This window comes from Cylas formicarius, unplaced genomic scaffold (assembly GCF_029955315.1).
Source record: "Cylas formicarius isolate icCylForm1 unplaced genomic scaffold, icCylForm1.1 PGA_scaffold_8__14_contigs__length_24414737, whole genome shotgun sequence".
Lineage (NCBI taxonomy): Eukaryota > Metazoa > Arthropoda > Insecta > Coleoptera > Brentidae > Cylas > Cylas formicarius.
In genome coordinates, this window is record NW_026844361.1 from 5,004,700 (window position 1) to 5,032,118 (window position 27,419).

General features: G+C 34.3%; 1 protein-coding gene across 2 annotated transcripts; it reads right to left on the reverse strand.

Moving 5' to 3' along the window:
- Positions 1-36: 36 nt before the first annotated feature.
- LOC132706279 (chloride channel protein 2-like) lies at positions 37-23,376 on the reverse strand. Of its 2 annotated transcripts, XM_060677524.1 has the most exons (12): positions 23,307-23,376; positions 22,859-22,976; positions 19,425-19,568; positions 12,731-12,859; positions 12,178-12,679; positions 6,732-6,833; positions 5,948-6,182; positions 5,765-5,888; positions 1,052-1,321; positions 690-961; positions 471-572; positions 37-408 (listed from the first exon to the last, which is right to left on the reverse strand). In XM_060677524.1, exons 1-12 carry the CDS (start codon positions 23,370-23,372, stop codon positions 85-87), a joined length of 2,388 nt encoding a protein of 795 aa, XP_060533507.1. In that variant the 5' UTR covers positions 23,373-23,376; the 3' UTR covers positions 37-84. The 2 variants fall into 2 exon arrangements, with proteins under 2 accessions (XP_060533507.1, XP_060533506.1); XM_060677523.1 differs by having other exon boundaries at positions 690-1,321.
- Between the last annotated feature and the right edge of the window lie 4,043 nt (positions 23,377-27,419).

Here is a 27,419-nt window from a genome sequence, read left to right on the forward strand (position 1 = left end):
GGCCAATGCGTTAAAAAATGCAAAAAAACAAATAACTAGTTTTACTCGATTTATTTTAGCAATTAATTACATAAATATTACATTTTACTTCTTCATAAGTGGAATGCCCTCTTCGTGTTGCTTCGCGCTGTCGATGGGCAGTAGGCCGTTGTTGGCGTCTTCGATCGCTTTTCTGAGTTCCTTCACGCCAACCACCCCTATCAGTTTACCGATAGCGGTAACATAAGCGGTATGAATCGACATCATTGAAAATAAGGAATGTACTTTTAATAAAGACGTTCTTTCGACCAATTGGAAGGGAGCTGGATCCACGTGACATTTCGTAAAGTCCACGTCCTGGTTCATTTGTTCCTCTTCCCACGACTGCTGCTCTTTTTTCGGCAAGTCGCAAATTCTCACGGCCGTCATCTACGACGCGAAGTAACGTTACTTTAAGCTATTGCTAGTAAATCAGAGTGCTGATGCCTTACAGCCTGACGGACCATTTCCCTGGCCGATATGGATTTTCTCAAAACACCGGATTTAAGAATATTATGCCGGTCAAAAATCGTATTTCTAACATCTTCGAAAGTCTGCAGGAAAGAGCAACGACACTACTACAAACTACACACGTATAATGCCAAAGTGCGCTATAGCAAAGAACAACTAAAAGAGTTACTAAAATGGTAAACATAGGAATAAATCCTCACCAGTTTTTCTCTTGCATTGTCGCCGTCTAGATTGGACCTGTTTACCAATTGGGTCCGATTTTCAAACCCGATTTGTCTTTCTATGAGAAATATAAGCTCGGCTCGTGATATCGATCCCAACAGAATCATGTTTCGGTTATTATCTACGAGGGGGAACATTCGCACGGCCTTATTCTCTACCAAAACCAGTTTCAGATCATTGTAAGACATCCCTAGGTGCACATACTTGACGTCCGTCACCATGAAATCTTCCACGAAAATCTGGTAAATCGCTAAAACACGAAACGAGCGAAATTTATCGGTCGGTCGCGGTAGCGTAAACGCGAGTCTACCGGGTCCGTTTACAAAATACGCGACCTTACCGCTACTGCTGGGCAACAAGTCGGGCAAGAACGGCAATTTTGCCGATTGAATTCCCAAATCGTATATACTGGGCGTGAAAAGGCGCGCGATCCCATTCGCTATAAGGTTAGAGATCAGCACCGGTATGACGTAGGTGATTTGCGACGTCATCTCGAAAAGGATGACGCTCGTCGACAGCGTGTGGGTTACCGCGCCGCTCCACGCGGACGCGCCGACAGTGGCGTAGGCGCCGGGCAGGATATTAGCCATCGCGCCCTTGTATTTAACCCCTACAAAGGTTTTTGTTATAAGAAAACGGGTATTTATAAAGGGTTTATAAGAAAATTTAGCTTTTATAAGAATTTTCATAGCTTTATAAGAAAACCGTTGGTGTTACAAATTTTGTAAGTGGTCCAATATATACAAAAACTTTAGGTTTTTTAAGACTACTGAAAATTTTATTATCTTTATTATCTAATAAATGTTCCATAGGTATTGTGAAGCCTAATGACTTTTATAAAAATTACGATCTATTGTTTTCCTACATTTGGTATACTTTTAAAAGGCATGCTAGATGTAGATGTTTAGGAAAAACTAATGAAAGTTGATGTTTGCTGATTAATAGCTTTCAATTGGTTTAATGGTTCCTTTTTTTTTGGTAAATTGTGACACTATAAGTATTCCAAAATTATGTTACAGTTTTATTGCTATAAGACAAGTAAGTAACTAATGTTTGCGATGTATTTCATATCACTTGAAAGCCCATATCAAAGTATAAGTTTTTAAAAAGCGAAACAGGTGAACACGGAGTCCCTTACACGACATAAAAAAGGATTAATATAAATTTTAAACAATTTCACGAGATATAATTTATTAAAATAAAGTCGTCGTAGTAAATATTCATGGTTTTTCTCGCAACCCGTTCATTAAAAATTTAATGAAATGTTCACCCCTTATATTATTAAATCCTGAGATTCAACTATAAAATGGCATATTTCTGTAGTTTTTAAAAATTTGAGCCTTATAAGTTGGCATTTTTATCATTCATTGTCTACTTTAATGCATGTTGTCCCAAATTAGGCAGTAGACATTAACATTTTTAAAGTAGCTACATTCTTTTTTTGTTCAAATGTAACTTTAAGTGTTAAAAAGATCAAACTGTATTTTCATGTAGCCACAAATTTGTTTTTTTGTATAAATATAGCAGTTTGGCAACACTGCGCAATCGGAAGTCATTGACCGACCACAGTTAAAATTTCCCTACCACGGTACGATTTACAATGGCATAGTCAATTATAAAACAAAGAGACGAGGTGCCTCATTATTTTACCTGCTTCCACTCGTATACTAAGAATGGCAAAACACCCATTTACCTGTCATTGTTCCACCTTTGTCTATTAGGCTCTAGTTAAAAACGTCAAATGAACATATACCCGGAACACTATCCTAACTGAGCTAGAAGCATTTCAAATTTAAAAGAAACCCGTTTATTTTTTATGTTAACAGTTTTTATTCTATTGAATTAACTGTTCAAAATGTTGTATATATAGTTTAGATCTTCTTAGAATGCAAGTGGTAGTTGAACTGAGGTGGCTTTTACTTGATGAAAATCCATTTATCAAGATTAATAAGAACTAAAAGTTCAGATTTTCACGAAATTATATATTTTGATATGACAATTGTTTCAGTCAATTTATCTTGATAACATTTCAGTTGGCTGTAATTTTTTAGTTTTTAGAAACATTCAGGTAAACAAAAAAGCAAAATGAAGGGTTAGTAGCCAAGTTTTTTTCCAAGTGACGTATAAAACAAAACACTATTAATTTTCTGACATATAAGCCTGGATCATATTTTTTTAATGGAACGCCCTGTATATTATATATGTGTTTAATAGAATATCTTATTCCGATGTTATGTAACACACTTTATATTTTAGTCCACTCGTTTTTGACAAATATGCAAAAATAGGAAATTTTTATATAATTTCAGAGTGCACTGACTGACAAATAAAAATATGTTTTTCTACTCGCGTCTGTAAAATACCTAATTATCCATCGATCTAGCGTGCGGGAAGCGTCACTTTACCACGTCAGTTTCGTTTCCCATGAATCCGAGCCACTTCGGACATTTCCGGGATTTTACGGTACGGATTTGGGAGCAATCGGATGTTTTCGGAAATATTTCCCACGCTGAATTTTGAAGTTTGTCAATTCTAAGAACTAATGGTCGTAGAAAAAGTATAGTATGCAACACGTTCGGTAAACTTTTTAACTCACTCGTTTATAAAAAACTCGCTCCGCTGCGCTATACTATTATGTGTGACATATTAGTAAACAAAGTTGATGGTTCAATTATTGTCCCAGTCATTGTTAAAATGGTTTTACGCGAATTTGACAACCGTGAAAGTGATATACTTCAAATATACTTTCTGAATAATAATAGTGCAACCGCAGCTCGTCGTCAGTATGTTAGACTTCATGCAGAGCGCCGAGCTCCTTCAAGACAGATATTTCCAAGGCTGGCAAAGAAATTTACAGAACACGGTAACGTATTAAATGCTAAAAAGGTATGCCGGAATCATAATGTTTCAAATGGAGAAAATAAGGCAAACATATTAAAATTATATGAAGCACATAAAGTTTCCTCTATTACTAAAATATATGAAGAGGTATGAGATCAATCCACGCAGTTTTGAAAGAATTTAAGTAAAATACGTTTAAATTTCGCAAAATTCAAAATCTGAGCGCAGAACAATGTCCAAGGAGGATGCAGACAATCAATCAGTTAGAAGACAATCCGGAAACGATACTAAATGCAAGACATACAATTAGAGTGTATGAGAAATGTGTTCAGGAAAATGGTGGTCACGTACAGCAGTATTTAGAATAGTTAAAGAATTTTTTACTATAGTTTGTCTTGTCATATTTAGTTTTTTTATTCTACTTTAATTTGTATATAATTATTGTTGTTGCAGTCAGTCACGGCACTCTTGAAATTATATAAAAATTTCCTATTTTTGCCGATTTGTCAAAAGCGAGTGGACTAAAATATAAAGTGTGTTACATCATTGTAATCGGAATAAGATATTCTTTTAAACACATATATAATATACAGGTTGTTAGATCTAAAAAATATGATGTAGGCTTATATGTCAGAAAATTGATAGTCAGATGCAAAAAAACTTCGCTTCTAACCCTACATTTTGTTTTGTTTTTTTGTTTACCTTAATATCTCTAAAAACAAGAAAGTTACAGCTAATTCAAATGTTATCAAGGTTAAATTGAACGCACGCTACAGGTAAAATGTGGTGCGAGTACAAACCGAAATTGTGTAAAGATCTCTCATCCGGCTTACGTTAAATCTATTACCTATTTCGGTAGAAGGTTGAGCATGAATTGTATTAAGCTTTGTCTTTTCTTGGTTGAATGGGATGTTCAGAAGTAGCTGTAGGAAACTTGCCTGTTTCTCTCAAACATCGATGGACATTGCTAAAAACAGGCACAAGGCACTCGTATGAGTGGGAAATCGTCGACGATATTAACAAAGTGAATGTCGGCATATTCTTCATTCGAAAAAGGAAACATTGTACCTTAAAGAGTATTTTAATGTAACACACGAAGATAAACAAGCAAAATTAATTTAATTGACATTTACTGTCACAATACATAAGCCACCTGAACTTTTTAATAAGTTTCTTTTTAAATGTTAAAGTTAGAAGTTACAAAAGGAGTTTCGGATATATGTTCATTTGACTTTTTTCAATTTGAAACCACCCCAACAATACACTCCCAAGCTAGGAGTCATATCATGGGACACCCTCTATATTTAATATGGCCAATATATTATAAAAATATTGGAAGTGATGCAAACAGCAGTAAGTGGTATGTGTTTGGAAGGCAGATCTCCAGACAGTTAGGAAAGAAAATTGGATCAATTTTATAACACATACAGAAAATGTAATAAAAGAATATTGGGAAAAAGAGAATACACTTTATACAACGGTAATACCACCATAAATGTAGACGAAGGATAATTTTCTGGTAGTAGCAGTTTCAATTTTTGCTCTGATGATGAAAATGTTTCATTGTAAATACAAACTAAATATGGTTAATTTGTATATTTACTCTTGGACAATTATATATATTATAAATAAAACAATACAAAAAAAACGGAAAATATATATATATATATATATATATATATATATATATATATATATATATATATATATATATATATATATATATATATATATATATATATATATATATATATATATATATATATATATATATATATATATATATATATATATATATATATATATATATATATATATATATATATATATATATATATATATATATATATATATTGTTTTATTTTATTTTATTTTTGAATGCACAGAGTTTTCGGACAATAGTTTATTTAACAAATTTTAATAATATTTTCATGTAGATTCTCCTACTTAGGTACTCGCATATTATTAACAAACATGAATCCATCTCTGTATTCTGATTGTGTCTTACTCTCAAGTGATATAATTGTGATCCCTATTGATGGCTGTTTTGCATTAATTAATTAATACATTTAGGGCGGAACTACATCTGCTGAAATATAAGTGGCAGCAAGATGAATCTATTTTATTCCGTATGGCGTTTTATTGCCGCCTATGCCATCACAGATCGTACCGACTATAGTGAATGGGTGTTATCGAAATGGGGATTGCTGACCTTGGGGGAACCAAGTGACCATCAGTTCTCCTACGATTCTTCCGACCGCGGCTCCGGATCGAAAATTAGGTATAAAGGTGCCGCAGGGGATCGGCATCGACGCTGCCAAAATCGAAAAGACGAACTAAAAATCGATGATGGCTGAAAATCTGTCGGCACAATTCGTCGGCGTCATTGATGTACCTGGTACCATATAAAAATCGACAAGTTCGCGTAGATTCCCGTGTACCTGGTGGTCCAATGTTTGAGGACGTCTTGTTGAGCGACTGTGTGATTCGGAGACGTCCAGCTGAAATCACTAAACAGCTGGACGACTTGGTCCCGCGCCGTCAGATCTGCCGCCATGAATTGACCAATACCGGGCGGCCAAGTCACCGTCGATACGAGCAATACTACGAAGCACGGATACGCGAAGCGACTTGAAAAAAACAACAAATTTTTCTTGGGGAAGAGGTTATTGGAGATAATGGCACATCAGTTAAGGGGAAAGGGTAACTCCGAATTTTGTTATCGAATTACGCCTAGTTTAAAAGAGCTTCCCTTACTTACACACAATAACAACATGCATTTGAAAATAAACGCTACGCTGAAAAAAATTATTTGCTTTAAAAAAAATTAGTTATTTGAAAAAAAAATGTGTTTGATAATGACCTAACAAATATTTATTCGAAATTTTGGAAAAATTAATTATTTATACTGAAATTGTTTGTATCAAATAAATGTGTTTTTTATATTTCACAAGTATTATTTAAGTGAAATAAACGTTTATTGGATTTAAAGGACTGTTCGTTTCTTGTTTGTTTTAATACAAAAATGTTTTTATATTAACTGACTAAATAGTTGATGTAATAAATCACATATTTAGCACAAATACTGCAAAACAAGTCAACATTCAACGTACTTGAAACCCAGAATCATAGTCCTGATAAGTTTTAAATGAAATTGTCAAACATAGAGGCATACTCACTTGCACTCCTTTATCCTACTGATGACTTTATGATTTTTAAGCCACCGATTAAATCCCTTTGCGCAAAATATGTAGAAAGATCCGCCGCATCCGCAGAGGACCCTTTTGAAAAGAAGAAGTATCCTAATTAATTCTTTAATTCGCCATATTCGCTCTTCTAACGCATGCGCGTTAATAAAAAACAAGGAGATTAATCTGGTCACAGACTACTAAACAATACCGAATCAAAAGAACTGCAGCTTGACAGTTGCAAATTTCAGAAAGCTGCGGCCATTTTATAAAAGCATAGAACATCAAAACCAAATCGTAGGTACACGTTAGGAAGTTTTACCTTGGGCTTTGTAATAATTTGATCTATAATTTATTTTTTGATAGTAATGAACAGTTTGAGTAAATAATAATAAAATCTTAATTGGGCTTAAATTCTCGCAGTCAGCAGCGACTCACTTATTTTCATAGAATATGCAGCGGCTTAGTCGTTAGAGTGAAAAAACAGATGGCAACACACAAAAATTTGTTTGGCTTCTGGGTCTGAGATTTCGCCTAAAGAGGCTAAAAGAAAAATATGTGCTTGTCGACTATGACAGTTCTTTTGCGTTTCCTGTGGACAAAAAAGGGTACATTCTGAACAATGTTAGTATTTTTGTAAGATAAGGCTTCAGTAATTTAGTTACATATCTTAACTAGGGTAGGAGATATTTTGTTTTAAAGTAATATAATGCTTACAATGCCTGTAATGCTATTACTTTTTATTCACTTAGTGTATCTATTTAGTAAGTAAGTGGCCATCCAGAAACTTTTGTGCTAGCTATGCTAAGAAGGAACTTTTAATAATTGCTTTGAAAATAACTTGAATAACCATACAATGTACATCACTATGATAAATTGAAATAATATTTACTTTAACTTTTCAGCACTGGGATAGTTTTGGAGTGTGCATGAATCATTTATTCAAATTCAAATGCTTTTGCGGTGGAACTTAAATAACCATAACTATTGTCAGTTTCAACTTTGAGAAGTCGGCCCCTTGAGATCAAAAGTGCCGAAGCATAATTTTTCTTCCGTGGGGTTGGAGTATTCAGTAACATGCTTGTCAATACTGTCAACATTGTTCAATAACGCTATATGAGGACAAAAGTTACAAATCCGTGCGGTTAAAGAAAAATTGTAGCACCACGCATCAGTTTTGTTTCAATAACCAAGATAAAGATAAGCAAAAAAAGCTCCTTCACTCGTTGTGCTTATTCATAAATCACCAAAACGTCTGTATTCAATGCTCTCTAATTTAACGCAAACAAAATGTTAAAATCAATAATCTAATATCACTATTACTATTATCGGGTGTGCCGCAGGGATCGCATTGCGGACCCATGTTCGATTTGTTTATCTTTGATGTAAATAAGTAGGTTTGTTTATCTATTTGCGGATAATATTAAGCTACTTTTACTAATAAAATCGCCAGTCACTTCAGATACCATTTTTCGTTTGCCAAACTTGAACGGTTTAGATTTAAATATCACAGCATCACATTTTGTGGAAAAACTTCATCCCCTTAGTTTGAATATGAAATAAATTCTACTTCTTTAGAGGGAGGAAGCGAATTTAAGGGCATTGGAGTATTAATTGATAACAAAGTTTGCTTTTTAGGAATCATATATGAATAGCCGATAGTATTGGTGAAATAAACAATATGAGAAAAAATTAGCTGCTGTGAAAACTATTTCTGATTGCAGCAAACAACCAGAACCGAAAACTGTCTCTATAAGTCTTTTCAAAATAAATATCGGAAATTTAATAATAATTAATTATAAGCGAAAATACTCTAAAAAACAAGATCAACTGTGGTGATATTTCAGCAAATGAAGTCAATTAATTTTTTACTAACTTTGGCTCCCATATTCTGAGGTCTTAAACAATAAAATCAGAGTTACAGAGGGAATATCTGAACAATTGTACCTGCTTTTTCAGCAACTTTCTTCCTACATGGGTTTGCCAAAGTAGATGTGTGTGTTGTAGATTTGAAAAAATCAGGTTAATTTGACTATTTTGATATTAACCGTATAGTTTTTAAATAGCTTATTGAATTTATATTGACACCACTTACTTCACAGATGCATAGAGGAGGGAATTTCCCCTGAATATTTCAAGGTGTCCAGGGTTGTAAACGATTTAAAAAAAAATACCAAACAATTTCAGGCCAATGACTGGATGAGTCCCAAATAAAAAAACATGTATGCTATTTACATAGCAAAAATTGGATATGCACCAAGTTGGTACCCACCTTTTAAATATTGAGAATCATGCCCCTTCCATATCTGTACATCAATTATCAACTGCACAGAGGCAGAGACACGCTCAGGCTGAACTCCTATTACTATGAATATTCTACCCCGAAAATGTGACTTATTTCGCAACAAAAAATTTAAATATAGTAAATCCCAAAAGAAATCGTTAAATGGTAAGGCGCTGAGTCATAAAAAAAATAAATTTTATGCAAACCATAGATGTACGAGGGCAGCGCCAAAATTTCCCGGCCTGAATATGAAAGAAACAAAGTAGAGTAACAATTTTTTATTATTTTTCAATATAATCCCCCTTAACTTCAATACACTTATTATATCTCTTTATTAACAACTTAATCCCTTTAAAAGAATATTCTTTTGGCTTGTCTGCAAAATGAGCTAAAACAGCCTCGTTTAACTCAACTTCGTCGGTAAACCGCCGTCCACGTAAGTCCTTTTTCAAATATCCAAACAAATAATAGAAGCTGGGGGCCATATCTGGACTATAGGGAGGATGATCTATCTGTTGGAACCCACACTCTAAAATGGCAGCTTGTGCAACACCAGCAGTATGGACAGGTGCATTATCGTGCAAAAGACGCACGCCTCTGGTCAGTTTTCCCCGACGTTTTATACGTATGCAGTCTCGCAATTTATGTAATAATGTTGCGTAATATTTACCATTGACAGTGGTATTAATTTCTTTAAAATCTATTAAAAGAATTCCGTCATAATTCGTCATAAAAGATCGTGGCCATCACCTTTTTTGTTGACTGGCACAGTCTGAATTTTTTTGGAGGTGCTTCACCCTTACGACGCCACTCCATTGATTCTTTTTTCGATAGAGGGTCATAATAGAAAACCATAGTTTCATCTCCCGTCACAATACACAGAGTTCCAAAAAAGACCGCGCACACTCGACACGGCGTTGTTTTTGAATAGCCGAAAGGTTTTTAGGAACCCATCTTGCACTAACCTTATGCATACCTAAATGATCATGCAGGATTCGACGAACACTTGAATCATAAAATCTTAGTAATTTCTGAGATTTCCTTGACCTTTAAACGTCGATCACTCAATACCACCTCTTCAACAATCGCAACAATATCTTCCGTTATGACCTCCACTGGTCGACCAGTTCTAGAATCACATTCAAGGGACTCCTGCCCCATTCGAAAACGTATTGCCCATTCTTTCACTACAGAATACGAAAGAGAACTTTGACCGTACACACCATCCAGCCTTCCTTAAATAATTTTGCTAACCCTTCTTTTGTTAAAAACTTTATGACTGCTCTATACTCAATTTGCGCTATTTGCGACGTTTTTACGGATACGTTTTGTTTAAAATGCTGTCAATAAAAAACTATTTGACGCAAGATTTCAATTTTTTTTTTCGCAGCCTATAAAGATTACAAAGAAGACAAAGTTTTATGATGATACTGGAGCTGGGAAATTTTGGCGCTAACCTCATATCTTAGGCAGGCATTTTGCAATTTTTGGTCTTTCAGTCTTAGAGTCATCCAGTGTATGCAACGTCCGCATATCCCAATAGAGAGAATATGAGAGAGTCACAACAATTTAGGTCTAATCTCAGTAGATAAGTCTTTATACATGTAAAGTACTTTCAGTTTACCATAGGTGGGTAAATAAACCAAGTGAGAATCAAAAAGCAACTTACTATCAAGAAAGGCTCCTAGGTTTTTACATTGGTCGACAAAATCAAGCTACCACTGTAACCCACGTAATCCTCTACTAGCGACCTCCCAAGCAACTTTTCATAAAAGAAATAGCAGTGTCGCTTAAACCAAAGTACTTTAAAATAACAAAATTATGATTTTAGGCATCAAAGGTATCAACAAAACAGCATTTTTTGACACATCCTGGGCCATAAAAAGGTGACATTAAGTAGTGCTGTGATCGTACTGTTCCCGGACCTAAACCCAGTTTGGGAAGTAAATAGTTGAATCAGCAACATGATTATTATGTATAATATAATAATAATGTGCATCATATTAGCCTCCTTCCAGAATAAGGGAAATTTGGAGGTAATAATATATTAGTTGACAATCAGTCTTTAATCTTTTGTACTTATTTCTCACTATCAAATTAACAGTTATTGAACGTGCTGGATCTTTGGTTAAATTTGACGTTTTCGGGTGAGCATGAATATTGAGTAAATTATCTAGATTTTTGTAAAACAAAGAAAGCAACTCATCAACAACGGTCATACCATAAGCAATATTCAAAGGAACAAGAAACAAGAAAATGGTCTCGCGATAAGGTCGATATGACGTTTGAGGCTCGCTAGTAACTATGTCATATCAATTCGACTAAGGTTACCAGCAAGATTTCTAAAAGACGATAGCAATATATCAGTTATCCTTGTGGGTTGTATTTGTCTGGTACGACACTTGTAACTATTACTACCCGTATTAATAATATCAACATTAAAATCAACTCCAAAACACAAACAATCAAACTGCGGCATCAGAATGGCCAAAGCAACCTCAACATCATCCAAGCAGCTAAGCAAATCAGCGCTTGTGGAGCGATAAAGGATGTTACTATCTGTTTATAAAAGTTCTTGCTGCACGTGCTTACAGAAGCTTAATTTTTAATTATAGACTTAGTTCAAATTTATCACCACCTGTATGTAAAAAGTTGTACGGTGCCTTCGCTCGTTCATTGATGGAGTATGCAAGCCAAATATGATTATAGAGTGCACATTAACAGAACTAAAAGTAATGCGCACAAAAATTTTATACCAATTGCCGCATGTAGACTGACAATTTCTAAAGTAATGAGACTCCACCAACACTCATGTTTTGCTTTTAATCAAAAGAGAAATTTACTCTAGCTATCTATTATCTAAAATGAATTTTAAAGTATCCTTGTATAAACGTTGAAATGTATTTGCTTACTATGCATGTCGAAGCCTCAGATTCCATCGGCGATTGGCATCACACTTCATAGCCGCATGACTGATTTAAATGTTTGACCACCATGTGACAATGAACGTTTTAACTGTGTTTGTCTTTCCTCTTTAGAGCGATTAATGTGCTTAGTTTTTTTTTTGACATGATAATAGGCAAAATCAACACCCATAACCCAGTACCGAACATATTTGCTCACGAGATTGTCCTAATTATCAAGTACACTCACCCCAATACCGCGAAAGCGACCAATTCCCAAGGATCGTAAGGAAATTGATTGACGAAATTCGTGGGGAACACCACCCTTATAGTGTCCGCCCCGTCTATCCAGACGTAAAGGAGTCTGTAGACGGCGGCGCCCCATACGGCCGCGAAAAATCCTCTCCAGTAGTTCCTCACCGCATAATACGCTGTAGATATTTCCACACTGAAGAGGACACCTCCGACAGGGGCGTTAAAAGTACAAGCCACGCCCACGGCGTACGCGGCACCAATCAGCTCGATCTTCTTGTTCTCGTTGGCGTACATGCTTTTAAAACTGGATAAGAACTTGCTCATTTTTGTGACGATTATGCTAGACATTTGGATCAGCGGTCCTTCTTTACCCAAAGGCATACCGCTTCCGATGGTGGCCGTTATACCCATCCACTTGGCCGCCAGCACCTTGAACGTGAGGAATTCTTTGAGGTAGACGCCTCGCAAGCAGGTTTTTATTTGGGGAACGCCGGACCCTGAAAGTGGGAAAGTAGGGAGGGCTTTAAATGAACGCGAAATAGTCTTACCGACAGCTTTGGGCGCGATGAGTGACGTAATACCCACGTCCCATAGGATAAGACAGACTGGCACGGAAATCCAGGCGACCCATTTGGCGAAATACTTGTCAGCCAGTTCCGTATACAGCATCATTCTCGCTAAGAAAGAAAAGTTAATAGAGAAATATTTGGGCACTTTGAACTAACCGTTTTGTGTATATGGTATGAAAACACCCGATTTTTCTTAAAAGATATCTTCTCTCAAGTTATAACAAAAAAATCAAATTTATGATTTTTCTTGCTTTTGTAACTTTCTGTTTTTTTAAAATCTATTTCAGAAAGCTGAAGTGAACTTTGAACCAATCAATGCCAAGCTTTCATTGCTTGGCATTGATTGAGACTTCCCAATAGGGTTCCTACATTACACGGAAATAGAATTTTAAATTTTATGATATTCTTTCATGGCGTATTGAAATTATAGTGAACAGGTAAACGACCCTATTAATCAAGTAGTCCAGTTCCCACATTTTCTTTCCTCTCAGCCAACATCACAACATCCTCCATGGATTGATCAGACACTAGCTTCAGATTTTTCATTTTCTCGTTACTCTCGTAGTAAAAAAAATTGGACAGTCTTAAATCTAGCTATGAAAGTAATAAAAAAATAAGAAAGTCGCCTTATTCAAATAAAAGTAAGATGAGTGTATAAAATACATGAATACATGAATAGCATAAATAAACCAAGTTATAACCAAAACAAATCACTTCAAAAATCAGAAATCAAAATAACGCAAAATCACTTTGACTAAAAGGAAGTGTACAAGATAGCAGATCTACATATAAAAATACATATAAAGATGGAAAAGTATTAAAAGAATTAAAAACATAAAAATATTAAAACATCATCGACTTTCTATTTATCAATATTCATGAATGCTTCGAACTCTTTGAGTGTGTTGAATGTGTCGCTAAAAAGTAATTCTTTCAAATTTGACTTGACACTGTTGATGAAGTTTTAATTTATTTGTTAATAACTACTCAAATAAAACAGGTAAAATTCTGTATGCCTTAAAAATTCCTCTACATAATTGTCTGTAAAGAATATTATAAAGCAATCTATTCGCTTCTGAATCACAAAAAATGTGTCAACCTTTTTAGTTCCACCCCATAAAACTATATTATAGCTAATTATGCCATGCACTGCACTATAGTATACGCCCTTTAGTTCATTTAACCTCAGAGAGTTCCTTAACTTCTTTATTAGAAACGCGCTCTTGTTGAGTCTTTTACAAAGACTGTCGATATGATCTGTCCAGTCTAGATTTTTATCAATTTTAATGCCCAGAAAACTAATTATAGGCGAGAATGTCCCTCAAAATCAATCGCAAAACCGTTTGGATCCCTTTAACCATTGCATATCTTAAGCACATTCATTTTTAATTTTATTTTTTTTTTTTAATTTAATTTTAATTATATTTCATATAACAATGTTCCTTGAAGACACATTGAAACTTGGTGGCCTTCCATGAAAGTTTGGCGAGCAGTGGTTTTATTTTTATTTTGCCACATTTTGAGTACTAGTACTACAAGTTACATTAATCCTTATCTCAACAAGATCAAATATGTTTTTCTGTTCTCTTCAATGTGACTTTATATTTCTCAAATATTTTTGTCAGCAGCAAACATCGAAATTCGGCGGAATTGGGCATATTAGTACCCACCACGTTTCTGCAATAGCCTATAACTATTTTCATAGGGCCTTTAAATTAAATCTTTGAAATAGTCCAAGAAATTTTAAAGCTTCCTCACATTATATTATTTTTTCATTAAACTATTACCAAATCGACGTCATAAATAAATTATTTTACAATATATATAAAAGTAATTTATGCCATTATTTTTCTTTTAATCAACTATGTTTGGTGTGGAAAGTTCCACGTACGTATCAAATGAAAAAAGGAGATTTGGAAACTTGGACACACATTTGATATTTATAGATAATTTTGAAATATTATTTGCAATCTGAAATATGTATAAAAATCCAAAAAGTATGATACAGGAAGTTCCTATCGGAATCCTTCCTGACATCAGGAGGATGCAGTTTGTCACCTATGCCATGGAATTTAAAATATGGATATCCAGGAGGCATTGAAAATGGGGAGAAGGAGTGGAGCTATGGGAGATCGACCGCCACTGCTATCGACTTTGTTTTTCGTCCAAATTATCATTGTAAGAACGATGCCGATTATATGTTTAGGAATACCTGACCGTAAGAGTAGTAGTAAGAATAAATTAAAAGGTGTAGAGAATGTAACTATTTAGGAAGTATTTCTATCACAAGAAGGAATCTCCAAGATTGACATACAAACCAGAGACCTGCTAAACCCTATTCTGTGGTCAAGTAAAATATCCATGCCGCAATCAAAGCTAAGGATTTATAAAGCAATCGTACACACGTGTCTAGCATATGGTGCCGAATACTGCCCATTTACATTAAAAGAAAGAAGGATGACAACGACAATGGAAATAGACCTTCTAAGAAGGGCGTGTCGAATATCAAGGCCCGAGCACCTCAGGAAAGGAAAGGATCAGACGAAGGACGACATCGACAAACATTGAATCAACAGAACTACTATAGTATGGACACGTAAAGAGAACGGGAGAGGAGATGTAGTCAAAAAGATCAATGGAGTATTCTCCCCAAAATAGAAGAAATATGGTTAGATGGAATACAGCAATATATGAGGGATGGAGCTCAAAAGCTTGTTATCGTGCTCTTCGAGAAAATTTTGGAAGCTCAGAAGGAGGACCTTCGGAGAGCTGTATGACGAAGGGCTGAAAAGATACCAAATGCGTTGTGCGCCGTTCTCAGTAACTGAGTTTTACATAAAAATTCGGGCCTACACCCATCTAAGATGGTTCTAATCCTAGCCTATCGACCATGCTTTGCGAAGAACATTTAAAGGTTATACACTTCTGCAGTTAGAAGAAAACGCAAAACCAACATCTTGTCAGATGAGGTCCATGTGTGGCTTAATGGCTTTGTGAATAATAAGTACTGGAGAGTACATTAAATTCCGCGTGTTCCTACTTTTTTGAGGATGCAAGTTGGCCTACTGTAACAGTGAACGCTATCGCACGATGGGGGCCAATGAATTTATTGAAGGAGCATTTTGAGGTGCGAATAATTTCCAAACGTGGTCGAATCAAGTGGCCGACAAAGTTTTGTGACCTTGCTCCTCTAGACTTTTTTTATGTAGTCCCAACACTAGCGACGACTTAACGGCTAATAAAGAACGAGTTATTCTTACTGATATCTATTATATACAGTGTGTCGCATTTAAGCTGAAGACCCTATACTTGGGCTATCTAAATAAAAAAAGAGATTTGAATATTTGCACAGTCATATAGTTTGATGAGGTTGATGTTTCACATTTTTTCCTATACCCAACTGAAATTTAAATTTAAAGGGCACTTACTGCTAATCCACAAATAGGGACAAATTTGATATTTAGCTTCGCGTTAGAGATATCGGTTATTATTATTAAAATACAAGTTACCAAATTTTATAACAAAATTCGGGTTTTTAGTTTCTTCATTATTTTGATCAAAACCATCACAAAATTAATCCTCCATGTCAGCTTAATATTAGTAAGGATAAAATCAGAAAATCCATCACAAAATCAAGTCCCATACACCAAAGTTGCTACTCACATTAAGAGAAGGTGATGAGAATAAAAGATTAGATTATTGTTATTGGGTCAAAGGTAATTTTTTAAATGACAGGCGTTTTTTGCAGAAGATTATCGTTACCGTTGAGGCTACATTCACCACCAAGGCTTTGTATCATCTCAAAACTGTTGATACTGCGCCAGAAATGGTTTCCACCGGTTAATGTCGACAGACATCAAATGAATTGGTGAAAGGCCGAATAATTATTGGTTTTATTATAAATTAGATTCTTCGCCGGTGTACACATATACGCTTAGCTCGATGTCGGAAACGACAGATCGTAACAGGCTTTTGTGTGGTTTCTCCTTTTCGGTTTCATTTGGGCTTATCTCCACACCTATACAAAGTTTGATTGATATCGGCAATATAATTTGTACTAGATGGCTACTGCATTAAATAGTGATCAATTTCTTGAAAAGTTAAATGCCCTAATAAGAAGTAAATGAAAAGACAATTGTTTTCATTTTTCCAAAAGAAAGGTACTCTAAAATCGTTTCTGAAGTAGTTTCTGCAGTCCTCATTTGGACTACAGACGTTTAACACGTTATGACATTTAAAAAACTAGTGACGGACAACAGGAGAAATGAATATCCAGTTTTATGTTGCAAACGAAGAGTTATTTAATATAGAGTTGGCAAACTATATACCGTTTTTACGACATTATCGAGTATATAATTTTAGTAATTTTTTATGAAGGTTTAACGCCAGTAATACGTCGCTTGGGCTTCTCTTTGCATCCCTCAATAAATAGATTCACAATTCCACAATGACGTTCCAGAACCGTATTTTGGTACTTCGTGCATACAAATGCTGAAAGCTGGCCGGATTTGTGCAATTTCATCGTTGAAAATCCTCGATTATTATTGGTCCATACAATGAAAAATCCATTCTTACTTTAAAATGTGTATTCTAAATATAAATTTAGCTATAAAACAATGTGTCACTGGACTCGTCCCCTACGTTAATAATTAATACTGGCACTAGTTATAGATTCTACACATTTTTTCCAATCAGAAGTAAATATTTTTTCTACTTCATTTCTAATTAATTCTATTGCCCCAGAACTAGATTTCGGCGAGGTGTTGTTTCTTCTTACACTGGGTTTCAGCTGTCCCCATATCAGTTCTATCGGATAAAAATTGCAGTGACATGGTGGAAGACGGACAACTTTGAATCGCCGCTCCATGGTCACATTATACTTCTTATCAAACTTTCCCGTCTTAAGAACTTCCAATAGCATCTTCTTTGTGCAGAAATTTTCAAAATTTTCAAGCAAAAAATTTTGAATAACTTCTTTAGTCGATGATGTGTAATGTTGGGAAGCAAATTTTCAGAAAACCATTTTTTAAAGATGTCTGATTTTATGTTTTCGTGGGAGTCAATCTTTGCTTCTTTGACATTTTTGCACAAAGCAACAAAGCGTTATCTACTATCTACTATCTATGTTAATTTGTTTGTCCTGCGAAACTGGCCCATCCAACGAACATTTCCTGCTATTACGTCGCTATCGAATCAGGTCCCATCTAAATATGTGATGGGGTTGTTTTTAGCAAGAATTAAAAAATTGGCACACTGGATCTTAAAACACAATTCAATAACAGTAAGTTGGTACTTACTTATTACAAGCACAAGATGGAATAGAAATAACTACAAAGCTTCGACGGCTAAAAAAATACTGTTTCATATAACTGACAGCATACTCCGATTTCACCAACCCCCACAATTCAACCAATAGAAAGCTGGGAAAACATCTGTTATAAATCCATTATATACATAGATTTTATATTTTGTCACTGTGTCATTGTGTTAAACCTTTAAATTGGAAATCAGTTTAAGTTTTATAATGCGTTTTTAATATAGGCGATCAATCTATCTAATAGGGAAATTCAACTTGAAATAGAGTTATCTCAAGCAGGGATTGTTTTAGGAAGATTTATAAAAAAAACACACTAATTTGAATTAATATATCAGTTGAATCAAAGATAATTTCCCTACTCTAAGATACAACAGTCCCCACGGCACAGTTCTTCTCGGCTAACATCTTGACTTGTGTTACACGTGCTGAATATAATGGTCTCTTCGCTTTACAACAGGCGGGTCTTAAACTCATTCGGAAGCCAAAACCATAAAACGCTGTAAAAACGGTATATCGGTAGGCGAACTTTACTCCCGAAAGTCGGATGGTTAGAGAAGTCCAAGTGAAGTACAAAAATATTATTCAAATTTGTGTAAACAATTTTAAATGGAACACAGTGTGTCTAAACAGGGCATTGTTGTAATACCTAATACCAATGAGGAGTTCAGTTACGACAGTTAAAAACCAAAATACCGTAAGAAGTTGCATATCACCTTCTTCAATTTTTTTAAATATTTGATGCTATATTACATTCGGACAATGGCAGAGAGTTCAGTAATCAAGTCGTATCTTAACCATGACTTATGTGGAAAACACAAGGCTCAGTATACAACCTATTACGCCTTCATTTAAAGTGCTCACTAGGCAGCACCAGTTTATTCATTCAATAAAAGTAGCTGCAATAGAGAATCTGCTATTCTAAGCAAGAAAAATGTTGGGAACTTCAAGACAAAGACCTTGAAGTAGCTTTACATGCGTAATGAATTTGCAATTTAGAAAGACACTTTCCATGGATGAGATTTCAGCTCAAGAAATTTCAGTAATTCAAAAAGTGAAAAGCAAGGCTATACTTGCAATAACTTCTTTATGTTCATTTGAAAACTTCTTGCATATTTTAATTAAAATAACTAACCTATAAATTCTTGCGAACATGCAACATGATGAATGTTGACATTCGCTGGTGGCAGTTAGAAGTAACGGTATTTGACGAATATACCGGACATAAGCCAAGTAACTTAATGGACGTTGACATTCACTGGTACATCGTGACAATCACCAGTTTTTGGACTTTCACGATAACATATATATAAAATACCTTCCTTAACCGGCTCGGAAACTTCTATAGTTGTGTATTACCTTTGCCGCACATAGCTATGCCTTGGTCTATGGTGTAGCTTATAATAGCCACGAAAATTCCTAAGAGAGCTAGGAAAATCCAATCTTCTCCAAATTGTCCGAAGGTGTTTCGCCATATTTTCGCGCATATCGTATAAAATTTTCCTAAAAATTGTCCCGCTTTGTATCGAAATATCAATTTAAAATCTCATTTACAACTCTCCTGAATTCCTCCTGGGTTGTTCATATATTGAATATAAACGGATCGTAAATCGAAATACATTTATGGATGCTTTTGAGAACAAAACCATAGAAAATTTTTATCAAAAATCAAAACCATGAGATGTTCTCAATTGGTAAATTGTTATACATCCTAATATACAATTTACAACTGGATTAGAAACTAATAATTATTTCGCATTCTTAGATATTCTTATCAATAGAAAATACGATCTTATATTGGGTATTTACTAAAAAAACCTATGCACACAAACTGATATCCTAATGCATCGGTTTGTCAACTATTTCAACGCGAATCACTGAACCCAGAATTAAAACACCTTATATCCGCTCTCCTCTCAAATAAAATGAGTATGAAAGCAATCCCACACTTGCAACTTTGGTCTTTCCCTACATTCAAAACATTATATACCAAAAGTTCTTGGAATATAATAGTCTACGAGCCAGTGGGCGGCTACCTGCCTGTATTTGATCAGACCTGGGTTTTTGTACATTGAGGCCCCTATACCTAATATACACGATGTGGGGACCGACTGAGCCAAAGCGGTGGACCGAGGTACTGCGCAGATGAGACAGGTATTGATTTTTGGCGAATTTTAAATATATTTGACCACGGCTGCCTTTTTGAAATATTAAAATATATTATTATTATTATCGAAAAATAACAATGGCAGACCATTAGCATGCGGTTAACATTATGGCAAACAGTTTTGAAAATGCTCAAAAAATTAAAATTCTATTACTTGACCAGGTCTGCCATTGAGATATATTAGTCGTTATAGTCTTAAAAACTTATATTAATAATGGCAGACGTTTTTATTGAGTACACTCCTCAGTAGATAACATAATCTTTACTACTACCCCGACAGATGTATACATACACTGCATATAGCTATCTTTTTTCTTTCTCCTACTATTCTACTCATGCCAGCTTATAGTATTTTCTTTTATAGCTACTACCACTTAAATAATTTAGAGTTTATACCCGAGATGGCTCTGTTATAATCCCAACCTAACGGTTTTTGTCAGATGTTTTCAGAATGTTTGTGAATCTCTATACAGATGCCTCGTGTTTAGTGTTGCTTTATGTTAATTTTCTTGAATTAAACTAATATTCGTTAAATATCTCTGAAATTATGTCGGGTGAAAAAGAACTAGTGAAGTGTCTTTTTGTGCCACAGCAAAGAGTGAGAAATTATTGACATTTTCAAGAGAGACGATAAAAAAATGTCGACAAATTTTGAGGTTAGGAAAACATTGTAAATTAAAATACAATGAAATAATTCTACCGGACGAAATTTTTGATTCTGTATATCACAGTAGGTGTTACAAAGCGTTTACGGCTTAAAAAAAAATTGTAACCGATCTCAACCAAGAAGCTGTATTTACAACCCACTACGTCGTCGTCTGCAACTGAGCAACCGTCAACATTGGCTGATAGCTCAATAACTGATGATACAATAATACTTGATAATCTTGTAAAAGAAGTAAACGTTTCTGAGACAGATGAAGTCGTAGAAAAAGATATTGGCGCTGAATTAGATCAGTCGTTGGAGGAAGGACCCTCTGAAGATTCAGAAGAATCATCGACTCCAGCAGAGATAAAAGTGTGTTTTTTTTTAAATAAAAAGATAAAACAATATCGCTCTAAGTATGAGCCATTACGTATTTCAGAAAAAGATCAAATAAAAAAAAGAATGTTATTGAACTTCAAGCCAGATACTGACATTTACAAAGAAATTTTGACAAAAATAGAAAGTGTTGTCTCTTGTCTTTGTAAGCAAAATTTCAGAAATCAAAAAAGATGACTTGTTAATCGAATAGAATGTTATAAATTGTTGTTATTTTCTAACATATTTACATAAAGAGTATCTCGATATGTTTAAAGAATTAAGTGAAGCCTCAGCTGCAACATCAATATTCTCCGCACAAAAAATCAAAGAACGCAGATGATAGAAGATTTCAGTTACGCGTGAGTAGTTACAAAGCTTCGGATGTGAATGAAAATTTTATTTAAAAAATGCAAAATTTTGACGCAACCTCAATACCACCATGTAAGAGTGGAAATTTGGAAAAACGCTTACAAAAAGCAACCTTCAACCTTGGACCCATTGGAGTATGGTTGGATTGAGCAGGACAACACATTGGTCTTTAAATGGTTCGATGGAGATCAACTTCCATCTTTTTTTAGCTACTTAATTACCAATGTCCCTGGTAAGTTGATAAAAAATAATTCTTTATCAAATATGTTCGGATCAATTTACTAATTATTTATATTTTACAATTTACGGTTTATTTTTACAGAGTTCGATTCAATGGATGATGAAGAAGAGTTAAGTAACCTACGACAAACATGACTCCGACACCTTTCAAATTTTGTTTTAAATAAATAAAAAAAAATTGAAATAGAGATTTGAATTTTTTTTTGTTACTTGCATTATACCCCAAAATTTCAGATTATTTCGTAATATATCTACTTGATTTATCATCAATCTTATAATGTTTAGTATATAAAGTACAAACAAATATTAATTTCAATACATATAGTGATAAAATTAATTATATGTGAGTTAAATTTATGTAAAACAGCGATCGTAATACATATACATCTGACCGGGTAATAGTAAAGGTTTTGTTATCTACTGAGGAGTGTACTCAATAAAAACGTCTGCCGTTATTAATATAAGTTTTTAAGACTATAACTAATAATATATCTCAATGATAGATCTGGTCAAATACTTTCAGAATTTTAATTTTTTGAGCATTTTCAAAACTGTCTGCCATAATGTTAACGTTAATGTTAATGTTAAATGCTAATGGTCTGCCATTATTATTTTCGCTAATAATAACAATATATTTTAAGATTTCAAAACGGCAGCCGTGGTCAAATAAATATATTTAAAATTCGCCAAAAATCAATACCTGTCTCACCTGCGCAGTACCTGGGTCCACCGCTTTGGGCTTAGTGGGTCCCCACATCATGTATAGTAGGTATAGGGGCCTCAATGTACAAAAACCCAGGTCTGGTCAAATACATGCAGATAGCCGCCCACTGGCTCTTAGACTATAATGTTAAAACCAGATTGATCAGTTGTTCAAAAATCGTTCAACAACAAGCGGCCCAGGAGAAAAGCGAGAAGATTTGGAAATAGAATTTTAGTAGCCTGAAGTTTTTGAAAAAATTTAAAATGTTACAATAAAAAAATAATTTGTACCTTGTTGGATGTCGAACTCCCTTCTCCTAGCTTTCTTCAACTCCCTCTGTTTGCGTTTATCGGCTAGTTTTTTCTCCTTCAGGCTCTCGTATAGATCTTCGAGGGATCTATTAAAGTACTGCGAACAACAAGAACCGGTGATTATGCGAAAATCTCTTTTCTTCCGATTTAAGGAATCGTTTCGCTATTCACTTGAACATATTGTTTTAATCTTATAAATTTGACAATACAATTCGAAAACTACAGAATAAGCTACGAAGAAACAATAATGATTGACGTTTGAAAGGTATTTGAGTTAAATTTTCAGCAATCAGCAAAATTTTCTTCTTAGTTTAAGATTTTAAGCCACGCCACAGCACTGAGGGGTATGTTGTAGTGTTCTTCTTTCACAACATTTCTACCTATGACTAAAACCAGCTGATTTGATTTTGTCGGGGTTTTTCTTTACCTGCACAGTTGAATACTTCGAATCGTACAATTGGGAGGGCGGTAAGTATTTGGCTTTGCCGCTCATCTTCGGACACCGTTCGCCTTCTGCGGCATCGCGCTGTTTGCGCGCATAATTTTGGGGAGCAATATAAGACAATAAAACAGTTACACAATACCCGCGTATTAACAATTTATTGGTCAAATATTTGTGCTAATAATTAAGCACGACGCGATCGTGATAGGTATAGGCGTATAGGAAAAGCGCAAATATTAGGATTTTTTTTTTCTGGGGGATTAAAAAGGATTCAGACGAGAGGATAGATGTCAAGAGATTTTGTTATTTGCGCGATTGCTTATCGATGTCTCAACTAATTTGCAAATGATTTGGTAAGGAGATAAGCAGAATCAAAAATACCCGTTGACTTTTGAGGTACGTGGGGATATAGTGCATTCGCAAATAAATCGAGTCATAAATTTATATTACCAGTAGCATGGGGCAAGCTAAAATAATTCTGTGAAGAAATTGAAAATTGTAAAAGCTAAGAGATAGGTATAAGGAATGCTACATGAAGAACACAGGTCAACAATTTTTTTAATTTTGGTCTCTTAAATTTAAATATGATAACCATTTTCCTCTATCACGTAATGTTTTTTATCAACATTAAAATAACTAATAAATGAAAATTTTAGTACATTAGTACTAATAATCTAAATTAAATCACAAAGTCCATATATTTTTGGAAGATCCTCTACCCCTTGACCGAAATAATTCGGTTCAACGTCCCATCGTCCTTGATATCTGCGTTCCGTTTCTATTAGATCCTTACTGGAACCTCTCGCCTTACTTCTCACTAACGGCACCAAGATTTTCGGGAAAGTACCTTTGTAATTTTTATATTCGTTGTTTCCTAGAAAGCTTTTCTAACATCAGTAGATGAAACCCATGCAACCCTTTTGGATTCGATCATGGTATTCACAAAGTGTTGATCTTCCATAATTCGCCAAAAATTGCTTCCTTTAATTTTGCATCTGAGATATATATTTAAACCATGCTCCATCTTTATTTACAGCTGTAACGCACTGCTTCATCAGATCTAATTTCACCCAATGTTGAGGTCTGTTTCTGTTGTCCCACTCACACAAAAACAGGGGTACTTTGTATATCCTGAACGTTGACCTAGTAGAAGTCGCACAATTTTTACGATTTTCGTAGCATTCTTTTATTTGTACAGAATGAGCATCGGGTACCGAAACAAGAACATTTCTGATGTGCAAAAGAAGAGCTCTAAGGCCTTTCTTGGATGACTCAATAAACAGCCTTCAGTACTCAAAATTGTAGTGTGTACCAAGAGCTTTAGATATGAGTAACATATATACATATATATATATATATATATATATATATATATATATATATATATATATATATATATATATATATATATATATATATATATATATATATATATATATATATATATACACTTGGAATTTCTTCTTATATCGACCGTACTAAACTTATTTGAATTCAAAGGATATCGGGTAGCGGTCCGTGGTTAAAATATAAAGCTCCTTTTTTCTTTAACACTCAATATTTCGTCAATTTATTTGTTGACTTCTTCAGGAGTGAAAAAATTAGAGTCTACCACATAGTTCCTCAAAAACCATACTTTGCAGTTAAGGTAAATGAACGAAGCGACATAATGAAACAAACGGATACTAAGTGTTTATCCGTTTGTTTCATTATGTCGCTTCGTTCATTTACCTTAACTGTAAAGTATGGTTTTTGAGGAACTATGTGGTAGTCAACAAATAAATTGACGAAATATTGAGTGTTAAAGAAAAAAGGAGCTTTCTATTTTAACCACGGACCGCTACCCGATATCCTTTGAATTTATATATATATATATATATATATATATATATATATATATATATATATATATATATATATATATATATATATATATAGTGTAGATACATACCAGACAGAAGTCTGTTCAAACTTGTTTTGTTGTACTTTCTCATTTCATTTATTTTTTTATAAGCCGTTTCTCTAATGATCTCCCCTTTCTTTTCGTAGTCCGATTCTTTTATTTTATTTGCGAAAGCACTAAAATAAAAGACGTTTTATTACGAATTGCCGCAACTTCAAAACTGCTGGACTTAAATTTACACAAAGATCTTTTTTAATTTTGTACGTTGTCTGTTCTACCCGAATTCAGTGGCGACAAATTTTTAATCAAACATGAAGTATTTTATTGCATTTTCGAATTCGACATAAAAATTTAAACAATTTTCACTGATTGTTCCCCGTTTGCAAAAAAATACCCACTTACATGAAGTGTGATATTTTGAATGCACTTAAAAACTGTACATGTGTTATCGATAATGTTTTATACAAGGAACGCATATCATACCATTGATTGGGCAAACAAAATGATTAATTGTCTCCATTCTTCTCGATCCTTTGCTATCTAACACGCAATTTTGATAATGTCTTCCTCTTTGATTTTTGATTATCCATGTGTTTCCTTTTTTATCCTTTGATTGTATACCCAGCATAAGTCTTACTATCGCTCTTTGCGTTTTCTTTATTTTGTTTACATTATCTTTTGTAAATGTCCATACTTCTGCGACATGTATGGTAGTACACATTGGTTTTGTTCAATATGATGAAATATGAATATGATGAAACTGCTGCTGGCTGCAAATGCTACTCAGGCATGTCTGTATCTACTTTTCATGTGCTGATGTTGGATTCTCTTTATCCACTTTAATCTCTCGTCCCAAATATATCGCAATCTTTGACTACTTCTATTGTATGTTGCCCTAGTCTGATTGTAGCGTTCTCATGTGTACTTCTCATGGTTTTGGTTTTATTATAATTCATTTGTAGTCCAATTCTTCCGGCTTTTATATCTGGTTCTTCAAACATTGCAATCAACTCAAACTCAAAAACAACGAGTTGATGTTTTACAAACATTCCAGATTCATTGACAAAGTGGCGAGAGCGCCAGTTTTATCATAAATGTCAAGACTGCCGAACCAATAAAAATTGCAAAATTTGTTTGTATTATTTTTCAAACGGCAAACTAGGTGTTAAATATTATATGGAGAAATAAAGAAAGCAACTGCCTCACAATACACACAACAGCAACATTTTTATTTTCATTACCTTAGCACCTAGTAAATAAAAAAATAAATCGAATACAATTTTTTTTAATCGACTTGAACAGGTTGCTACTAGCGAATAACTAAATACGGCAACAACAATTAAACAGATATAGAACACACAAAAATAGTTTTTGAGTGTAAATTGCAGCATTAGCTGCCAAATTTCAATTCTGAAAATTCCAGGCAGTGGATAAAAAAAAGGCGTCTAAAACAACGAAAACTTAGCTCCCTTTTGTAGAAAATATTCTGATCCATCTGATGATTATAAAAGGCTGCCTCAGGTAATATTCAATTGAGGCGAAGCTTCATCTTGCATAAAGTTTAGTACAAAAGTTACTTGGACTCTCCTGACTATTTAAAATATCATAATTTTCTTGATACATCAACTTTGTTGTTTTAAATAGAAAACCCTGTATATATCGACATTTTTGAAATCTTTGGAATTTTTGGAGTTTTGCATAGTTTAGGCAGAAATTGAGGTTATATGTTTTTTTTTTTAATATTTTGATTGCCCCATATAAAATTGTGTTGCGACGCTACTGATCCAGGTATTTCAACGAAAATTTAACCACAGACTAAGGTGATGCACTAATCAATCAATTTGACAGATGCGCCTCAGGGTGTCCCAAATAGGTGGTGCCGTTTTGGCGAATTGAATTCACGAAACTCAATATTTTCAAATGGAACACCCTATATTTTTATTCAGATATGTAAAAACTACATCGTCAAGCCCAGATGTTCTTACGGAGTAGCCTTTGTCTCCGGAATGCCAGAGAATGGGGTGAATATAAAAAAAAACAATTTCACGTCTGTGAAAACGCTCAGCTATTTTTTAACAAGTATGTATGTTTAAAATTTTGGCAACTTTTGGCAACCGTAGAAGTAACATACGCCTTTAAAGCATCTAACACAATAATAACATGCTTGTGTGCGCAACCAACAATGCGCTAAGTAG